The 21,439-nt window shown below is 36.6% G+C and overlaps 1 protein-coding gene across 1 annotated transcript in view; it reads right to left on the bottom strand.

The window, feature by feature from the left end:
- Window positions 1–21,439, bottom strand: part of GBE1 (1,4-alpha-glucan branching enzyme 1) — a 178,230-nt gene that overhangs the window by 24,406 nt on the left and 132,385 nt on the right. The window contains exons 13-14 of the mRNA XM_075718169.1: window positions 4,055–4,239; window positions 2,794–2,941 (exon numbers count right to left, since the gene is read on the bottom strand). Of these exons, the coding sequence (XP_075574284.1) occupies window positions 2,794–2,941; window positions 4,055–4,239 (333 nt within the window). The remainder of the gene's footprint in view (window positions 1–2,793; window positions 2,942–4,054; window positions 4,240–21,439) is intronic.

The following is a 21,439-nucleotide window of genomic DNA, read 5'->3' as shown; positions in this document are numbered from 1 at the left end:
AGTATATGTATTGTTCAGAATGATTCGCATCTTCAAAATCCGAGACACTGGAAGGAAGAGAAGCTTCCTACCTTCAAAGTTAAAAATCCAAGGTTAAATCAGGCTGAGAGCCAGTTGGCAACAGTTCCCTCCCAGAAGATTTTCAGGAATTTCCCCTGGTTCACGTGCTGAACTGACACAGAATGAAATGAATAGGGGAAGGTTGTTGAAAAGGTGATTTATGGGAAAATTCTACATTTGTGATTCCTAAGTGAGAACGCTAAATTAAGAGAACTACTTCCTCTCAGAGTTGCAAACAGTACAATACCATAAAAACAGGACAGATGCTTCCTTAACCAAACGAACAAAGCTTTCAGCAGAGGTGAAGGTGCACTATGTTTCACAGAGAAGAGCAGTGGTGGCTTTTAGAGCCCTCTGCTCCTGCCAGAGGCAGTGGAACACATCACACACTGAAGACAGAGAACCACAAAATTCCCCAGTTTGCTTGGGGCAGGAGAAGTTAGTCAGACTAAGCTTCTTAACAAAAGCAAATACACTGTTGGTAACTAGCAGTCCCATTAGCGATAAAAACTTTAGGTTAGTGAACAAAAAGCTAATGTGGATCTTTATGCTTTAACAAAGGCCTTTGAAATTTAAACTGCCTACAATATATTATGTAAATAAAATTGTACTGCACACACAGAAAAGACAAGGATGTGTAGCAATGCTAACATATTAAAAATTACGATATAAACTGCAAATATGACACATCATCTGTATGCGTTGTTTATATCACACTTGTTTTGAACACACTTGAGCTGTTGTTAAGTTTCAGTATGATTTTCAGTGAACCAAAATGAACATAAAGGATGTAAAATAAATCCCTGATCATCTACTACTAAGTGAATAGCAAACATTTTCCAATGCGTTTCTACTTACATTTTAAAAAAAAAAAAAAAAAATCAATTATCAATGACTGTTTCTGGTCAAGATACAGCAGAAACCTGTTTCAATGCCCAGCAACAGATCAACTTACTGAAACCCAACTGGGCCTTGATTTGCAAACTAAACTCAGTGAAAAGCTGATTTCACAGTTTGCTTCAGAAGACCTACTACAGAGCAGCCTCAGCTGAAACAGGAGCAACGCAACAGTTCTATACAAACATTAAATGCCTAATTTATAAGGAGAAAGGAGATTCTGGTGGTGTAAAGCAGATCCATAAAACATTTCTGAAATGACTGGAAAATGTAGAGCACTGAAAAACCAAAAGGCTGCTTATATTAAATATTTAGTCAACAAACTGGTTATAAAAGTATTTCCAAAAACATAAAGAAAGCCCAAATAGCTTCAGAAGTGGCTGAGCACAGCTTAGTCCCATCTTAGGTGTAAGTGCCAAGGAGTAGATTTTTTAGTAACAATGTGTGCAGGGCATTTACACACCCAGAAAAACAATGCCTAGATATTTAATTAATGTAGCACAAACCAGAAAATAAAGTTAGGAAAACAGCCTCATATATAATAGTAATTAAATGGAAGCCTGATGAAGATGTGCTATGAAAAAGAAAGACAATAAGTGATACAAAAGTTATTAAGAGTGAGATTTTAAAAAAATATTTCTTAAGCATTTCTGATAATTGAACCTCTATCATCTTTGAAAAAGAAAGGCAGAAAGTGAACAACAAAATGTGGTTTGGATTTAATTGTATCTGTGTTAAGTATCAGAGGAAAAAGTCACGCTAATTCTGTTACATGTTGTAGTCCTCAACGCTGAACTTACGCTTTTTCCATCTGCAGAACTCAAAGAATTTCATACAAGACAGATGAACTGCAGTAGCACCAACTTAAAGAGGTGCATACCTGAAGCCTATGACAGTCAAGTATTGGTGTATCTCACACCACCAGATGAAGATTTTACTACTCCAATTTACTACTCCATTCTACCTTTCCAGGAGTTCCAGTAGCAGCATAGAGGCAGCAGAAGAAAGTGCTGAAGAGGATGGGTTTGACTTGATGTTTCTAAACCAGAATCCTGCTAAGTTCCTGAGACCCTATAGGTCAATTCAGCAGTGCTCAGGAGTTAAGAGTAATACATTGAACTACAGCAGCTGAAATATGGCAGTAATTTCCTGAAATTGCTGAGAAATAAAAAGACAGTAGGCCAAAAGTGGAACTGCAGTGCTTTAAACTGACACAGCAAGATTCACTAGACTATTTGTCAAAGGACTTGAAACAAACTGAATTTGGGCAAACTAAATTCTTCCAGCAAGTTAGCATTATTTTTTTGAACTTGCCTCAATGCTAGGAATTTGCACACAAATGCAAAACCAGCCAATTACTCAAGAGTAATCATATATTGCTCAGCTGAGGTAGGAGCACATTCTCAGTCTACCCAGTTATAAAACAGACATTGTACAGCCTTCCTGATGAAGGTTTAAGGTAATGCATTTTTTTCATGTGTGACTGCGTGCACAGCATCATCTTACTGTGGTCACTTTCTATAGTTTAGTTAAGAAGTAGGAGTTACTTGCTTTTTCATGCCTCGACATAATTCCAAGAAATAAGCCATCACATGGCAACTTTAATATGTAGTCTTTAAATTGTGATTTTTACTTTTGGTTTCTACAAAATGATCTCTTACGAAGATGCAAATTTCTGATTTTTTTTTTTGTTTTGCTATACACTAAGAATTAAAGCAAGATTATACTGATGACAAATAAGTGGTTTCTTACCTTTTAACAACAGTTTGCATTCATATTAGAAAACAGAAATAAAATTAGTTTTCAACTGCTAAAGGTTTTCTGTACAAGCAAAACAGTAAAGAAAAGGATATTTTCCTGGAGTTTCGATACCCACTCTGTAGTCCACATAACTTTGACACGGATGGAAGTTGAAAATAAAAATGAGACCTGCTCTCTCAAATGCTATTACCTTATTGGATTCATGCTTTTCACTCACAAAGGCCTAGGCAAGAAAAAAAAAAAAAACAAAACCAATACTATAAAATATTTCATTTCTAACTGAATTAAGAAAAAAAAAAAAAAAGCAGCACTGCTTCTATACCTCATTTCATGTAAAAAAGTCAAAGATTCAAGCGACATAGATAAGGGCACTAACATGCAAGCAAATTATTTACCTATGTAATGTCATATAAAATTTTTGATTACTAAACTGTAGCTTATTTTTTATATGGCAATGTAAAATTGAAAAGGTAGAAGCATGTTAGTCATAGAGCACTTGAAAAATTCTGGCTCAAAGCCTGGTAACGTCGTCTTTTTATAACACTTTCCTTTAGCAAAAAATTGATTCCTTTGATCAAATCAAGTCTTCAATCTACTTGTTATAGGGAACAGCATCACATGTACCGTTAGTAATTTAGAAAATGAAGCACTGGATGTGTTTTTGTTTGTTTTTTTAAATCTGTGTAAGAAACAGCTTTGATAAGCTGCATTAAACTTCTGTACATACCACCTTTGTTCTATTTGCTAAAGCCATTCATAAATAACTAGACACCCATTTAAAAAAATTCTTTAAAGTGGATTATGACTAGTATGAAATAATTAAAACGCTGAGAAATTATAATAATTGAGTTGCTTTGATAAAAAGTGCAGTGCAATATTTAGGTAAAAAAGGCAAATACAAAAGTGACAAGTTGAAGACTAGGAGACCATAACTTACACTATATTCTGCTGGAAGTGTTTTCTCAGTAACAGAGAGTAATTATTTACATAAAGGAAATAATCGGAAGAATTTACACTTTCCCAAACCAATCCTTGGATTGGATTACAGACAATTTCATAGTCTGCTTTTTCCAAACTGCAGTTACTCAGTAAAAATAGCAAAAATAATAGGAAAAGAGCTTGCCATGAAGCTAAAAGGAGACTGTCTCAGATTTCTATTATCTGTGGAAGATATTTCAGTGACATGTTTTGACAACTTGAAATATATGGTGAGGCATTACGCAGTGCATAATAAAGTGCTGTTTAAAATTTCTGCATGCAAATTTGGTATTGTTGTTATTCTGAACACGTACCCAACTGGTGACTAAAAACTTATCATTTAGTATATACAGCTTACCGGGGGAGATGCAAGCCAGCCAAACCTTTCCTCCAATTTATTCATATCTCTATCAAACGTATTTAGGAATCTATAGCGAAGAAGATGATCCTCAGTAAGATTAAACTGTCTTCTGGCATAGTGGTAGCTCTCATTATTCCCTTTTCTGGGGAAGTCAAGCCATTCTGGATGCCCAAATTCGTTACCTGTATTTAAAAATATTAAGGATCTGTGAAATCACGTGCTAAAACCACTAAAACTGCAGAAGTAAGATACATTAAAGTATATTTCCTTTCTACAAGTTTTAAATTCCAAAGAATAATTTTGCATACAAAAATTGGTCAATATTAGAATCTTTCTCAGAACATTTATGCTTGTTAGCAGGTTTGTTTGGCCAATAAAACTAGCAGAGCAAAATATCCACGGACTCCAGGGGAAATATAAAGTGGTGAATGTATTATAAACTCTACACTATCATGCCATGCTTAAAAATTCCTCATTCCCATCTGTTAAAAAGACCAACAGAAATTCAGTCAATGAGGATACAACGTTTAGCATCACGATGAACCCTAAAAACATCTCTGTAAGAGTATAAACCCATTGTTTTTAAGTACATAACAGAAATCAGCAATACCATTCACACTGTCAACTTCCTGTAAGCACAGAGGCAGAAATCACCCATTTTAGCAATTACACTTCAAAACAATCAAAAGACCAGCTGGATGAACTTTGACCATTTTTGTTTTCTTTTTACTTTTTTCCTGGCTATAAATACTGTCATTACTGTTTCCAGTGTTATAAAAATAACTATTAAAAAAGGTGATTTGAATCTCTCGTTCCTACTTCCTAGAAAAATTCAGAAAGACATCCTAGTTCACGTAGCGGGCTAGATTAAAGTGAGTAAAGCACAATGCTTAATGATGATATATTCAGCATTTGATACTGAAAACAAGTGACTTAACGGGTGTGACAACTCAGGGATCTAACAGCATGTGTCAATTCAGCCACCTTGCAAAGGGAGCTCCTTTTCCAAGCATAAAAACATGGTGTCACAAGCACCAGAGACACTTTTCAGGCTGGGATGAAGCACATTCCAGCCCTGGGTTCCTCTCTGTGTCCACCCTCTCAGGTCCCTTGGAGCATGTGCAGACACCATTGTATTTCAATTTTGTTTCCTAGAGTGGTAACGCTTCACAAGTTTGTCAGTCTCATCTTGATTATTTAGCCCATACAACTACTGAATGGACTTCACTTTAAGACAAGGAATAGGCTTATTCAGACTTAGATCACACTCCATTAAAAAAAAACACAGGAAAAAAAGTTGCAATTTAATCAAATAAGAAAAGCTTGGCTTCTCTTATGTAGAATCCCCGAAGCAAGTCTCAGCTGTCAAAGCTAAAGATTTACAGCAATGCCTCATTTGAGGCTCCGTATTTTGAATGACTTTCATGTATGCTAAGTTTTCTTGTTATATATACTGTCATTATTACAGTTTGAGACAAATCCAAATGGACTTAACAGTTCAAACTGGTGCTATAACCCACTCTCTAGCAGACTCTCAGTCACTTTGGACTATTCGTTTTACACAGGATTAAAATGCATTAAGTACCTTGAAAGTTAAACACACATTTCAAAGCCTACGATAGCTGATTCATCACAAACATTTCGGAGATTGCATGCAACACCTACTCACCATAAAACAGAGCCAAGTAGTGTACTTGGAAATACATATGAGAAGTAACATGATCAAATTTAAGAGGGTTTCTATTAAAAGAAAATATCCTAACATTTCTACAACCAGTTACTCAAGTTTTGTCAATACACTGTAGTTTTGTGGGCAGAGGAAGGGCAGGAACGCTGAGAGAAGGCAAGCACTGTTTCCTGGATGGATACCCTGCATGTGCAGCCACCATCTGCTGTCTCACACAGCCTGCGCAGCCTGGAAGGCCCCGAGGATGCGGTCAGCAGTGACAGCTATGAATTTAGATTTTTGAAGTGATTTTGTGTATTTCCATTTTGCTTCACGGGAACAAAGAAATGAACAGATAACAAAAGAGAAAGGCTGCATATATATTTAGGAGAATCCTTCACAGTGGTACCCCTTTTGTAAACACACTGACAAGTTGTAAATTAAATTTCCCATTCAAAAGCTAAGCCACTAAATTTCACATTCAGCTCAAAACCAGGGACAAATATAAAAGAATCAGAATCACAGCAGGACTTTGAAAATGACCTTGGAATAATGCTGGACTGAGCTCTTAAACTCTGCTAACAATACGGTATGGAAAATGAGGAAACATATTGCTAGAAAACTGTATCTAACCAAATTCAATATTCTCTTAAGAGCTGGGCAAGGTAAATACCTCCTTTCGTGATCTGCGCACTACTGAAAGATAAGACTACGTGAGATAGCTCAGTTAAAGACAGCCAAAAACATCAGAAAGTCCGAGATTATATGTATCTTGAAAAGATAGCCAAGGAAATCATTACCTATTTGTTAAAGAAAAACCTAAAAAGGAGGGAAATAAGCAACAGAAGATAGTGAATAAGTTAGACTAAACTAGCCCATGATTTCAATAGAGTATTTCACTGTAAGTAGAGCATATGCCCTTCATGCTTATACGACATACTGACTCCCCCACCTCCACTTGCTTTGGCTATTTCCTCACCACAGTAACCAGTGTTGCTTGAACACTGCCTTTTGTTGTCTTGGTTTTTTTAAAGAACAACAGAAGTGTAGCACAATACAAAAGCAATGTTAATTTCCTAACCATTACTAACGGCCATTAAGAAAAAAAAGGAATTTAACACAGTGCAGCAACTTGATAGAAGACTAAATTACTTGCTGATGTCAGAAAAGCATGTTGAGGGTCTAAACACTGTCTGCTTGCGTTTCAAACGTCTGTTTCTGTGGGCACCTTCTGGACCATACACTTGTGAGCCTTTTGTACATGTTGCTTGATTTTAAAAGGGTCTCTTGATTTCTCTTTACCGAACGAAAACCAGAAATTCATAAATTGTGACAGAACGAATTCAAGGAGGCTTTTTTGGTTATGTTTTTAAGATGCAGTATAGGGAAAATGAACTAACATTTAAGATGCAAGCAGGCCTTCCAATAAACTCCCAAGAGTGCTTCTGCGCTTGAGATGCATTAAGGCTATGCATCCCGTAACAAAAGAATACGTATATCACACTTTCCTTTTTAATTGCTATTCTTTCCTAGTTTAACTTCATAACAAATGAAGGGAGGGTCTAGGAAAGGGAAGGTACAGGTAACTGACCAACACTTACTTCTAGAGAAAACTAATGGTACCTGTGAAGCAAGTGCTGCCCCCTTCCCCATGTTCCACTTCTCATTTCTGACAAGAATCAGCAATATTCACTTCTTGATAATTGTGAAAGCCTCTAAGCATAGAAGTACTATTGGGATTTCTTTTCCTGTAATTAATTTGCTGTTTGATGTAAAGGTCCAAACTACAGATTGACAAGAAGCCAGCTGCTACAAATGATGCAAATCAAGACAATGGAACTGATGTGGGGGAGGCAGAGAACAAAGCTGAAATTAACTGAAATTTTGATTAGAGAAACAAAACAAAGACAAAGCATTGAAGTGCAATGCATACTAATTTTATCTAGGAATTAATTCAAGTTTGCTATTTCCTACATATTGTGCATATTGGACAACTTTACTATGTACAAGATTTCAAGATCACAATTCCAACAACTAAATTAACTTTCTATTACTATAATGAAAATGTACATCACATTTGTTTATTAGGCTAGAAATACATTTATACCACAAAGTAGTTATGCTGATGATGATTACTTTGAAGCTGTGCCCCACAGGTCATTAAAGTTTTCTTGATCTCCCTTCTTTAGACATCTTTACTAGCAATTTTCTCTCAAAGAATCAGGCTAAGCGGAACGGAAGGCATATTTAAAAGATGCAGCAGGCAGTGTCAAGAGATACCTGTTATTTTGGTTTGTTTGTATTTTGAATTAAGTATAACATTAAATACTTTAAAAGCAGTTAAAGCAAGTAGTTTATTTGATACATCAAAGGTAAGAAGTTTAATTAGGTGTATAAAGCTGAACAAGTTTTTAAACGATCTAAAATACTATAAAAAGGTCCTATTTAAAGCTGATGAGCTGGAGACTGGACACATTGGGACAGAATTTCAACAGTTCCACCTTAATATATTTCTATTAAAGTAAGTGGAGTTACACCAATTTACACAAGCCAGAAAAGCAATTCATCCAGGAGTTGTAACTGATTTGCATTTAACTTCACTACCTTTGTGAACAATGATGACAATGCAACAATCTGCAGGTTATAAATAGAATCAATGTAAATCAGACCTAGATAGCATATGATATTTATCATTATTTCAAAAAATAAACATCTCAAACAATTAATCCTCATTTTCCTTAGTTGTGAAGCTCTTGGATATTACTTGTGTTTGTACCAAACCTTCTTCAGCCCCTTAAGTAGTTAAAATTAACATCATACTACGAAAACCAAGTAAAAAACTCTATACTGCCTTCGTATTATGAGAGAATGAGCTTCATTACAAGCATCCATTTAATCTTGTCATCCATGCAACAATATAATAAAGTGAAATTCCAAATGGACTCCTGTTGAAACACTTGGGTTAGATGACTTGGAGACCTTCCTATTTTTTTAATCTCTCTAGCACTGGTATTCAATGACATATTAGTCCCCAAATGACTAACAAATATCAATTCAGGCAAACAATTATATTGTAATTCCTGCATAAAACAGAGGCTAGAGGAAATATCACATATGAAGAAGTGGTAAAAAGACAGGTATTGGTAAAATCAGTTCTATGAGGAAAGTATTTCTCTCCCATTTTCTTAAAATATCGGATATTTTCTCCTTCCAATCTCTGATAAGGCAAAAATCAGGACAAACATCATTATTTGTTTTGAAACACGGATCTTCCATATCTCCTAGGGGAGAAGGGAGGGGATGCTTAACCTTGCCTATATTAAAGCATCAAAGAATGCATCTCCTCTGGTGTGATATAGTCATGCCTCTAATGTATCAAAAACATAGGAAAGTATTAAGTCCTTAAAATGGTTACCCTAGGTCACATCAGGGATAGAGTACTCTATCCACAGTAGCTGACCAGAAGAACCAGGCCAGCTACAGAATAAAATTTTGAGGAATTCCCTAGGATGTCTGACTTGTTGCTTCAAGAAGAAATCTTTCAGTTTATCTACAAATGTAGTTTCTTGTTCTTCCACCAGAATAATACTGATTTAATTTATATAGCACTAAATGAAGGCTGCTGTTATAATGACTTTTTTCTGCTTTTACAGCCTCTTCTTTAGTACTTCTCAACCTCAACCATTATCACAGCAAAATGCTTGGAAGTATGGCTTTAACACTATTCAGGTATGACATTCCAGTCCTATTTCTTAAACCCTACTGAATAAGCATTAGAAGTCCATTTAGTTGCCTGCTTCCAACAGTGGCCAAAAGCAGGTGCCTAGAAAAGGACAGAAGAATACAAGAAGCATAAACGATGCTTTCTCTTAACACACTCTACTAGCCTCCATTCATTTTCAGGACATGACAGTGATTATTTTTTTCTTTTTTCCTCCTCCTGTTACAGACTATATTTTATGCATAAAACTAACATGGGAAGCCTGTACTACATTTTCACACAGTCAGCATAGGTAGGTAGGACTTTCAAATGTCCTACCTACCATTTGAATATCCAAGCTTTTAAATAGTGAACATTCTCCTACTGAGGCTTTAAGCCTACCCCTCTGTTCTGAGAAATCCTAAGGAAAATTATGATGGTGGTCCACCCCAACGTCATAAGAATCAAACTGCAATACTAACTACAATTTCTTTCAAATTCTGTGATTAATTGTTGAAGCTCTGAAGAAAATTAAAAAAAAAAAACAAAAAAAAACCCCCCACACACATCGAAAAACCTTCAAGATAACCTGAAATAAATTTTCAGAATTTTATCTTTAGATATATGAACCACAGCTTTTTGCTTTTTGGTAACTATTGGTAGTTGTGAAGCTTTCTGTATGAGACTGTTTCATAAAATAAGATTTGTGTGTTGGGGAATATCAGCTCTGGCAAAACCTTAATTGGGACAATATACTCTCCATCTCTCGAGACTTTTATATTAAAATGCTAAAAATTATTTTTTATATTTTATATTAAAATATTAAAAAATGCAAAACTGGATCATAGAGAAGCCATTTATGGATTCAAAGAGTTTGGGACCACAGCTGGAGTGTAGGAGACTTGCCTGTCATGATCCTGGAGATTCTGCAGATGACCCTACTCCCTTTACCTATCTGTCTATAACTGGTTTGGATAAAACTCAAAACATTTCAAGAACTCTGAAAACTGGTTTCTATTCTTACTTCCTAAGAAATGAAAACGTAGATTTTTTCAAATTGGAAAGAATAAAGTACAGCATAAAAAAAATTTACAAACCCATGAAAACTGTGTGCATACGAACACATTATTCATGACATGTACCAAAGCTTTTGACAACAGAAAATTGTACAACATTGCTCAGCAGGAAAATGGTAACTTTAGAAGTTCTATTCATCACGCTAACTATTTTACTATTTTTTATACTTTTTTTAAAAGGGCACTTACTGGTAACTGACCTTTTCTTCTCCTTTGTAGTACACATCACTTGCAATAAATGCCTTCTTGTCAAAGCAAACAGATCAGCTTTATTATTCCCTCAGTCATTAAGGCAAACAGGCACAGGTTAATACAAACAAATCATCCAGGAAAGTAAATATTCTGATATCAGACACATTGTTTAAATTCAAGAGGCTTCATAATTTACTATTTCTTTTTTATAGAAGCTGACAAATGCTTACCGAGTCTGTGCTCTTTCAAGATACTCTACTAATTTTACACTACTGTTAAAAGGTCCAGTAGTCTCATTTCCCTATTTTAATATTCTGGTCATTTCAAATCACATCATGCTACTGCTTGGTACACAATTAGTCAAGCCTTGATAAATACACTTAATCAGTACAGTTAATTTTTGAGGGATGCTACACCTGTAACCTCTAATCTAATCTGCTGCACTGAAGGAAGATCAAGTCATATGGGGAAACTGACCCTGCCTCAATGCAGCAGGTTGCACTGAAGGTACATTTAAGTTCTAAAGAAGAGCTTACACCATAACTCTTGCTTTGTACTCTCACTTTTTGTCATGGTTTAACTCCAGTCAGCAAATAAGCATCATACAGCCGCTCGCTCACCCTCCCCCCCGTGGGATGGGGGAGAGAATCAGAAGGGTAAAAATAAGAAAACTCGTGGGTTGAGATAAGAACAGTTAAATAATTAAAATAAAATAAAATAATAATAATCATAAGAAATAGTGAAAACAACAAGAGGAGGAACAAAACCCAGGAAAACCAAGTGATGCAACCACTCACCACCCACCGACCGATGCCCAGACAGTCCCCCAAACAGCGATCGCTGCTCCCTGGCCAACCCCCCCCAGTTTCTATACTGAGCATGGTGTCGTATGGTATGGTACGAATGACTGTCGTATTGGTCAGTTTGGGTCAGCTGTCCTGGCTGTGCCCCCTCACAGCTTCTTGTGCACCTGGCAGAGCATGGGAAGCTGAAAAGTCCTTGCCTAGCATAAGCACTACTTAGCAACAACTAAAACATTAGTGTGTTATCAACATTATTTTCATACTAAATCCAAAACACAGCACTATGCCTGCTACTAGGAAGAAAATTAACTCTATCCCAGCTGAAACCAAGACACTTTTTTAGTCTTTTTTCTCTGCAAGTACCTTAAAAAAATTTGAGAGCTATACATGCATTGGGGTCTTTGGTAGATGCTTACACTAGAAATGTGAAATCACTTTAAAATTTAAAGCTTTTTTTAAAAATTTCAAATAAATTTTGATAACATTTAAGCACAGTTTTGTCCCCTCTTCAAAAAGATGTTTAAAATTACATATAATTTTCTGGGTTGTGGTATACCAATAAATGACTTCTTTCCCATTCCCCGTTCGTATCAAGGTTGGCCTGTCTTCCCTCATTTCCTAGTGATGCTAAAAAGTTGGAGTTATCATACTGAACAATTTTATAATATTGATAAACCAGTTCCAGGTTCTTAAAGGAGGTAATTTTCCAATTGTTCCAACAAAAGTTCCAACCATACTAAATAGCAATGTTTAGTCCTCACATTTCAAACCTATACCTCCTTTTTGTCAGATCAATTACAGAATAAAACCCTCCAAGTAACAAGAAAACAAGCAATTCTACTCAGAAGCACCAACTCTGTATACCTGCATTAGGAACGGCTGGATGGTTGAAGAGAGCTTATACAGAGGAGTAGCCAGGCACAGGCATAGTGGACAAACCATGGGATTACTTAGTATGATTTACTTTACTTTTCAACAGAAGCAGAGCGCATGATGCTTATACGAGCATGTTCGTATTTAGCAGAACTATATTTACAAAGAGAAAATATTTATCTGGAATAAATACTTCTTTCATGTACTTATTTGTAGTGTTCCATCAAGAGTATTCAATGAAATATTAATGGCACCACTGATAATAGTATTCAGTTCTTAGAGGCAGTCATGTATTCCCTTGAATGCTTATGAAGCAGAGCTCAAGAGTTTCTGTAGTTCATACTAAATGGACCATGAGAAGTCATCTAGACTAGAAGGGACCCTGAGAGGATGGTTATTTTACTAACCTACTCTTAGAAACTTTCAGTCCTGAAAGTTTACATTTCAGTACCCCTCCCCCAGTGTAGAATAATACATTTCAGACTTAAAATTTACTCCATGCTCACATGCAGTATTTAAAAAAAATGAATAACAATGTAAACTATTTGTTTTGCTGTTACACTAACAGTTTCCATTTCGCTGTTTCCCATTAGCTGCATCTTGGCAAAAACAAGAGACTGACTTGGACACTGTGACATTTCCACTATGCTCTATGTGTACATGTACAGTATACATTATTTAGTTAACCACTTCCAAGAGCTCACTAAAATATTTAAGAACAGAAATATTCCATAACGCATTATAAAGATGAAAAAAAACCAACCCAAACCCAAACCAACAAAAAAACCCAACAAAAACATATGAAAGCTATGACAGGAACCTTTCCTGAACAGAAGACACAGTCAAAGAAGCTCTGGCTAAATCCTTCAGTGTGGCGTGCTGCTGGGTATTGACTGGTATCACAACTGGCAGGTTAGTGGGCTTAAAAAGTGAATCAAGGACCAGACTGGAATAGGAAGAGGTCACACAAAGATGGCAAAACTTCTGCCATAATATATTAAATAAATAGCAGTTCTCTTACTGATGTCAGTAAGTCCAGAACTTCATCTTCTAATTTTGAAAGAGTATATAAAGGATTATGTTAGTGAAAGAGAAAGAAAAAGTAAACCAAGAGACCACTTGAATAGTATTTGAGACATAGGAAAGTTAAAGATTTTCAAATGATGTAAATCCACAATGAAAGCTTAAGTTGTTCAGTAATATTCTGTTCTTACTATAGAAACAAATACAGTTAAAATTAAATAAGTATGTGTTTGTTAACAGCACATAATAAGAAAATCTGAAATGAAAGTTTGGACTGATTAAAAAAGCAGCTCATGAATAATACAAAAAAAGAGAAAGGAAAATACATGAGTCCTGTTCCACAGAACTGGCAACCTAGCATTTTATTAAGGTGGTGATAGGGGAAAAAAGTGGGCATTTTGGGAGAGAAGGAGCACAGTGAAGACTGTCAAAAAAGAAAAAGGAAAAAAGCAGACAGTATAGTCAAGAGTAAAATTCAATAGACAAAACAGAAGGTGGATTGTGACAAGCCAGGCAGGTTATGGAGAAGTCATTTGAAGCAAAAGAGGTATCAGGATGGAGAAGTGGGCAATAGTGAAAGCCAAAGCAGAGCACCAGAATGACAATGTTTAAATTAAATGGTCTTACCTAGGGTTGGGGAAAGACAGGAAAGTAGCAAAGCACGCTTGCATAAGCGAGAAGTCACATCCAAAAAGATACTTAGTAATTCTCATTGTAAGTTAGGTTTTTTTGCATATGCACAGACATCCACCTTATCCCTACTACCCTGACTGCAGATGGCATAGTCATGCAATCCTCAGAAAGGTAAAAAATGCACAGAGAATGTCAGCTCTCTTGTCTTCAGACACTACCGAAATGCACACAGTCCACCTGCAACTGCCACATCATCTATTCTGGGAAATCAGCTCCTTTCTCTTATATGCATCATTACATGCACTACAAATATTCATATCTACATAACACATACTTCATACACAGAATTGATGCAATAAGGAAACAAAAAGGCAGACAGGCACTGACTGGGAACTCATTCCACTGTCCACAAATCAGGCTAGTCATCCTTATGCCAAAGAAGAAAAAAGTAATACAAAGTCTTGCTTTCTTGAAACAGTACAAATCAGCCATCAGAGAATATTTCTGGTTGCAGCTCTGAATATCATCTTACCCGATGTCCTCAAAGAAGTACATTCCCGAGACTCCTCCTAGAATCACGTTATCACTGCTTTGAGCCTACATTAAAGCTTCCTTTTGCCAGCTGCCTCCTGCCCTCCGCCTGAGGCTGACTCAACCTCGCCATGCTGAGAATGTATTTATAAACTTCCTAAAAAAAATTTGTTTTAAAACCTTCTTCTCAAGACCTTCGCAATTTAAACACCTCTCATTTGCCATTGTTTTCAGTGGTATTTTCAAAAACAGAATTTTTTGGTTACTGTAAAGTCTTTGAAACGGCCCAGCATCACACTGCTAGCTACACCACCTTTTCCTGAAAGAGATGGAAAACCACCAATCAGCCAGTACAGCAGCTGAAGCAAGTAGTACCTGGGCACTGTGGCACAGTTCTTAAAGACTCCAGAGGCTGACTTCTGATGTGCTCAGTCTCAAGGCTGTGGCTGACAATGTTAGGCTCCTTTGATGTAAAAAAAAAAAAAAACCCACAACAAACCAAACAAAAAAACCCCGCACAAAAAAACCCCAACAAAAAACCCCAAAACAAAACAAAAAACCCCACCAAAAGTATTTTTAATTTGACACACTGGATATGTTTCAAGGTACTTAAGGAAAATGGATTTATTTGTGTTCTGAACGTTACATGCGTGGTGTGTCAATTTTGAAGGTACAAGCAATATTCTGTTTGCAGGCCTAGGCACTGTTTCAAAGCAACCTATTCCTGTAATGTCTCACCACTGTTAGCTTACATATACACAAACATAGATATAAAAATATAATATATAAAAATGAAAATATATAATATAAATTTATATAACAATGTAATCAAATGGTTTGTGTCTAAACACAGTTCTACACAACTGCTGAAATCTTAGATGTAACTAATATCTAACTTGAGCTGTACTTTAGATATCTAAGGGTATTTGCTTAGGAATTAGTTGGAACAAACAGAAAACAGGTAAAATCAAGCAGAAAACCAGCTACAGAGCTAGGCGTACTGCATGTGAGCTAGCCCTGTTCCAGAATGTTTCCAGTTTGTAACATTCTCCCTATAGAAGACTCCACTGCAACGGTGACCGCGCTATCCACGCATTTTTCAGCGGTGAAGTCACCAACATTTCAGATGTGCTACCTGCCTCCTTGCCCCTCAACCTCTCAAGTGAAAATACATATGCAAGAGTACTTCATATTGGTAGACAATCATTGTTGCTTTCAAATGCATGTGTTCTAGATTTACATGAGGGTAGCCAAGCTGAAAACATGGCTTGCGCTTCAAACACAAGGTAGCAGTGTTGTGACAGCCCTTACTTGAGGAGCTTATTTTGCATTCTCTGATTACATTTCATCGATACCTATTCCTACAAAGACCTGTTTCACTTATAAAGCTACCCTGGCGTCAGAGAAGCTTGTTTGTGAGCACGGTCCTTTAGCAGGTCTTTCAGACATGTATCATATCACATGTGCTAGCATTATCCTTTGGTCTGAGATACAGAACAAATGACAAAGTTGTGCAGAGCTCCTGAAGAAAAAGCAAAAGAAATCTGATGTATTTGTGATGGATGCCAGCGCCTGACTGGCATTTGAACTTTCTGTGCTTAAATAGGCCAGGTTTTACAATCCAGCTCAGTTCTGATGAGTATATAATTAACTGATCCACTGTGAATGAATGCAACCCCTGTATAATTAGGTCTGGACATAGTTTAGTCTCTGAGATAAGTTGTAAAGCTCAAAGGCCTTCTCCGAGTCCTTGGACAAAAAAAAAAAACAAACAAACAATAAAAAACCCCACAGAAACCAGCACAGGAAGTAAAACTCAATATCCTAATCTCAAAATAAAAGTTTATAGAAATAAAAGGAGTACAAAATTTGATATAAACTTACTACACTCTTATGTAGAAAATCTTAATGTCAGCAGAGAATTTCACCACACTGAAGTGTGAAAAAACAGTAAAATGATTCCAAAATAAGTCATATATCACATTTGATAAGAAACTTTTTACATTAAAACCTTGCCGGTTCCTAACTCAGTATTTAAACATTATGGCAACATGAGTCAAAGAAGTTTTTTTAACATAATCACATCTTCCAATTATATACTGTTTAGAAAATAGAGATCAGTAAGATACAGATATATTTTCAAAGTGTTCATTTGAGTGTTTTAATTGTTATGGAGTTTCACAACACCACTCTAATGTAACACATGTTACTCTGACGTAACATATGTAGTGCTTGGCTAGTAAATCCAAACCCATTGTGAAGAAAGGCAAACGTTATGACCCAAATTGCGTATTAGTAGTCTTTCGGAATACAGAAAGCTTTCCAAAATGAGAAGACTTGCAAGCATTTTAAAGTCAGGTTTCTTTTACAGAGTTCTCTCAAAATAATTTGTTTCAAGAAATAGACTTGCCTCAGTGAGCTGATAAAACAGCATAGCCCTGGCAAAATACAGCATGCCTACTGTTCAGCACAGTGTATTTTCTTTCTAGGGCTACTTCAATTCCACTACTTAGCAGGAAGACATTTAAATTTTTATTGTACTTATACCTCTCAGCAAAAGAATGTACGAGGCTGATGCTAAATAATCATGCACTGAGGATTTAAGGTTATATCAGCTTTGTTTGTTGTTGGTTGGTTTTTTGTTTGTGCATTTGTTTTTGTTTTGGTTTTTTTTTAAATATACAGCAGATGAAAATAAATGCCAGCTACTGACACCGAAGAGGATTGGCCAACTACCCCCTTTGCTTCAGGGCTACTACTGTGGGATGAATGAAATATTAGCCATCTGTAAAATTCAAATATGCTGGGGAAAATGTAATTACAGAATCCACATTTTGAGAGTCATATGCTTTGCTAATGGTTTAAAACAATCCTGAGGTAGGACGTATCAGTTAATCAATCTGCTTTCCTATCCAGTTATTAAAGTAAATGTGATACATGACATAAGAAGATTCATGAAAGGAACTGTATGTGTAGACAAAGGACTCAGTGTGGGCAACCAGTAAAACCAAATGCCTCATACTGCCACTTTCAAATGCTCATACTAAACCATTTTTGGACAGCAATATGCTACATAAGCTACAAGACGTAAAAGGGCCCAAAATATATCTCCGCTATATATGCCTGAGTTTACCAGTTGATGGCTAGCTTGTGTCACTAGTTATTTAACCCAACAGCAGAGTTTGAAGAAGGGAGGGAGAAAGTAAGGGTGAATCAGACCCAGCAGAAACTGGAAAACCACGTTTATAAAAAAGCCAAGATGCTGCATCAGGAGCATCGGCTCTTGCTGAGTTTAGGGCTACCTGAGATTGGACTACCCTGCTAGTCACAGGGATAGAGAGGCAAAAATCCAGTTGAAGGTCTGAGCCAGCAGCCATATGCTCCTACAGCTTCAAGATATTGCTTATCAGCTGCCCCATGCTGCCTTGTAGGGAGATAAGTAACTCCACACAACTCCAGCCTAGCCCACTTGGACTGCCTGCAGCAATCAGCAGAAACTGCTGCGAGTCCCCCAAGCACAGTTGTTGAGCCACAAAACTGCAGCATGCCACTGAGAAAAGAGCGATGCTGCTCTCATTTGTAGCCCATAGTCCCACTTCAAGCACCAAACAGCACAGTAGCTCTGCATAAGATATATCTTGGGAAAGAGTGATGAGATCAATGTCTAGTTGCTAACACAAATGTTGGTTCACTGTTTCCTAGCTCTATTTAAAGACAAAGCAAAACCACCAACCGCAAATCAGAACACATCACAATGTTATGCATTACTTGTTTGGCATTTCCACTCAAACCAACACAGTGTTTCAGCATGATTTGCTGGGATTTTACAAGGAATCTTTATCTAACAACTCAAGTTAAAACATGTTGCTGTTCAAAAAAACATCTAACAGTAGTTCAAAGAGGTATTCTCATTAATCAGACAACAGATTTAAGTGGTTAAAGAAGAATAACACTAACTGAAGTCAAAACTAACTGACTATTTAAGCTGGGAAAATATAAGCCTGCCAAAACCTCCCTGGGGAATTGTATTTTGAGCCACCTGAAGAGAAAAGGGGAAGCCTTGAGAGTTTCAAATTCTCATTTGCACTATGCCAAATTAAATGGTACACTTACATTCAGATTCATTTTCCTTCTGCTTACTAGTAAATAAATAGATAAAAACAGTACTAGAAACAGTTTAAATTCTAGCAAGTGGAAATAATTTCCTGATTTTTTCATCTCACAAAAATTTGACTCTTCATCTGAATTTGGAAAGAAAAGTAGCTTTGAAATACACTGATCTTCCAAAGAACAAAACTGCTGCTTTGCAGAGCATGTTTCAAAAGCAGTATCCTCAGTGGTTCATAAATATTTATGTTGGTATAAACATAATTAGTATATATATATGTCAGAAGAACATCCCCATCAATTTACCTACTTTGTGTATTCATTGTTTCAGAGTCTTTTTTTCTCCCTTTCAACTTGTTCATTGTTATCTTTAGGAGTTTTTCTGTTTTGTGGGGGATTTTTTCATTGCCTTTTTTTTTTTTTTTTAAAGGTACTCTTACATAAGCAATGAAAGAAGGTGACTGCTTTATTTAAGAGTATAACCAGACACTTGAAAGCAATTTTTCTAAGTGATGGTTATTAGTTTTAGCATATTTCCAGTGTGCTAACATAATAATTGTACGGTGACAGCATAATCTGTTGCAAGATCTCTGCTCATTACAGTCAATCATAACCAGGATGCCTAAAGCAAGATTATTTGTATTGCTGGGTTTTTTTGCTATGTGGAAATGGATATTGAAGCTTGCAACTTTGTTTTTTTCAGAAAGAACAGTTAGAGATCAGTAGTCAGGGTCTCTGCAACTTTGCCATGCTACAAAAGGGGCAGGTTTTAAGAAGAGTCCCACCTGCCTAACGGATGATCAGTTGAACTACTTATGACTATCAGTCAGCATATTGAACTAAGAAGTCAACTGTTCAGTCATGGAACAGAAACGGTATGGTACAAATTGAAACACCTTGCCTGTCTGTAAATGAGATCTACTAATGAAGGTGCACAAAAGGTATGCAGTAATGAGCAAAAACCTATGATGACATAGTTCTGACCTGCTGAAGAAAGTAATTGCCCTGGTGTTCTCTCTCCTTCTCACTGGAATAGGGACCAAGTCTCACACAGTTTTCAAAGAGTTATTCTGAACTTTTTGCAAGATATAACGTGTCTGTCAGATACAGGGTGACTGCACCTGCATGATGTTAAAAATCATAATTCATTTAAAACCACTGAGATGTGCTGCTTCCACAAAAATACTTAGTCTTGGAATGCTCACTACATCAGCTTCTCAGATTTAGTATAGATTTGCAATTGCTTCATGTGGACGCATACAGATGTTTTATATGGACGGAAGTGTTACAAAATTTCATTTTAAAGCACCTTAAATCTGATCTTCAAACCATTTTTATTCACATCTCAGAGTATAAAAAACAAGAAAGGAAAAGCTAAAATATAACAGCAACATAATGCTTGCATTTTATTAAAATACTTTTATGACTGTTTACAACACCAGAATAGCATAAAGAAAGGCTGTAATTAAGAACCAGTCTCTGAAGAGCATTACCTTCTAATACTAATCTACAATTGCATGAGACACCCAGAACTTCTGATGCCATGCTTTTAGACTATGAAATAAAAAAATAAATAAACTGTTCTGCATAACAGAGTTAGCAACTTTATGAAGCAGGTCCCTGTTTGAGTAACTGAGGATGGTGCTACCAGTATGGGTGTGTGCATGGAAAATGCAACTACCGTGAAGGCTAGGGCAGACTCTCACAAGTATCCTGATGAACAGATGGGCTAGATTTACAAGTGTAATTTAAAGATAGTCTCTACTCACCTTTACATTAAACCAGTGTAAGCACAACAGATAAATGGGTGAAAGGAAAAAAAAAATACAGGAAAAGAGAAAACAAGAGGAAAGAAGAAAAACAATTTAGCAGGTTTAAATAAAGCCCATCAGGCAATTGCCCATCAGGCAATAGCTTTGGAAGCTGAAGCGAAACATCGCTTTTCAGATAAAAAGGACTTGGAGAATTGGTTACTGATGGCAGCTTTGCTACAAGTAGCAAGTGGTTTATAAAATACTCTCCAAAATGTGTAATATTAGAGAGCAATTGTCCAGTGATGCCTTCATCATATTTTTGTTTGCCTGTGGGGAGATGGGGGGGGGGGGGGGGCGGAAATTGCAAGATTGAGAGAACAGGCTTAAAATAAGATCATAGAATAATTTGGGTTGGAAGGGACCTTTAAAGGTCATCTCATCCAACTCCCCCCTGTAATTTGCAGGGACATCTTCAACTAGATCAGGTTGCTCAGAGCCCCGTCCAATTTAACATTGAGTGCTTCCAGGGATGGGGCATCTACCACCTCTCTGGGCAACCTATTCCAGTGTTTCAACTCCCTCGTAGTGAAAAATGTCTTCCTTCTATCTAGTCTGAATCTAGTCTCTTTTAGTTTAAAAGCATTATTCCTTGTCCTGTTGCAACAGGCCCTGCTAAAAAGTCTGTCCCCATGTTTCTTATAAGCCCTCTTTAAGTACTGGAAGGTCGCAATAAGGTCTCCCTGCAGCCTTCTCTTCTCCAGGCTGAACAGCCCCAACTCCCTCAGCCTGGCCTCGCGGGAGAGGTGCTCCAGCCCTCGGATCATTTTTGTGGCCCTCCTCTGGACCCGCTCCAGCAGGTCCAGATGTTTGCTGCAATTTAAAACATAATAGGGAAACAAACTAGATTGTAACTGAATGTTACCATATTCTTTTTGAAAAATAAGTTGTAGCAGAAAACATCCTTTCTACAGGTTTAGTTGATCTTTCCATTCTCCTTCCCTTGTACTTCTGAATAGGGCATGCC

This window comes from Pelecanus crispus, chromosome 1, assembly GCF_030463565.1.
Source record: "Pelecanus crispus isolate bPelCri1 chromosome 1, bPelCri1.pri, whole genome shotgun sequence".
Lineage (NCBI taxonomy): Eukaryota > Metazoa > Chordata > Aves > Pelecaniformes > Pelecanidae > Pelecanus > Pelecanus crispus.
Note: the sequence above shows the minus strand (reverse complement) of the source record. Positions and strands in the feature narration are given on the sequence as shown.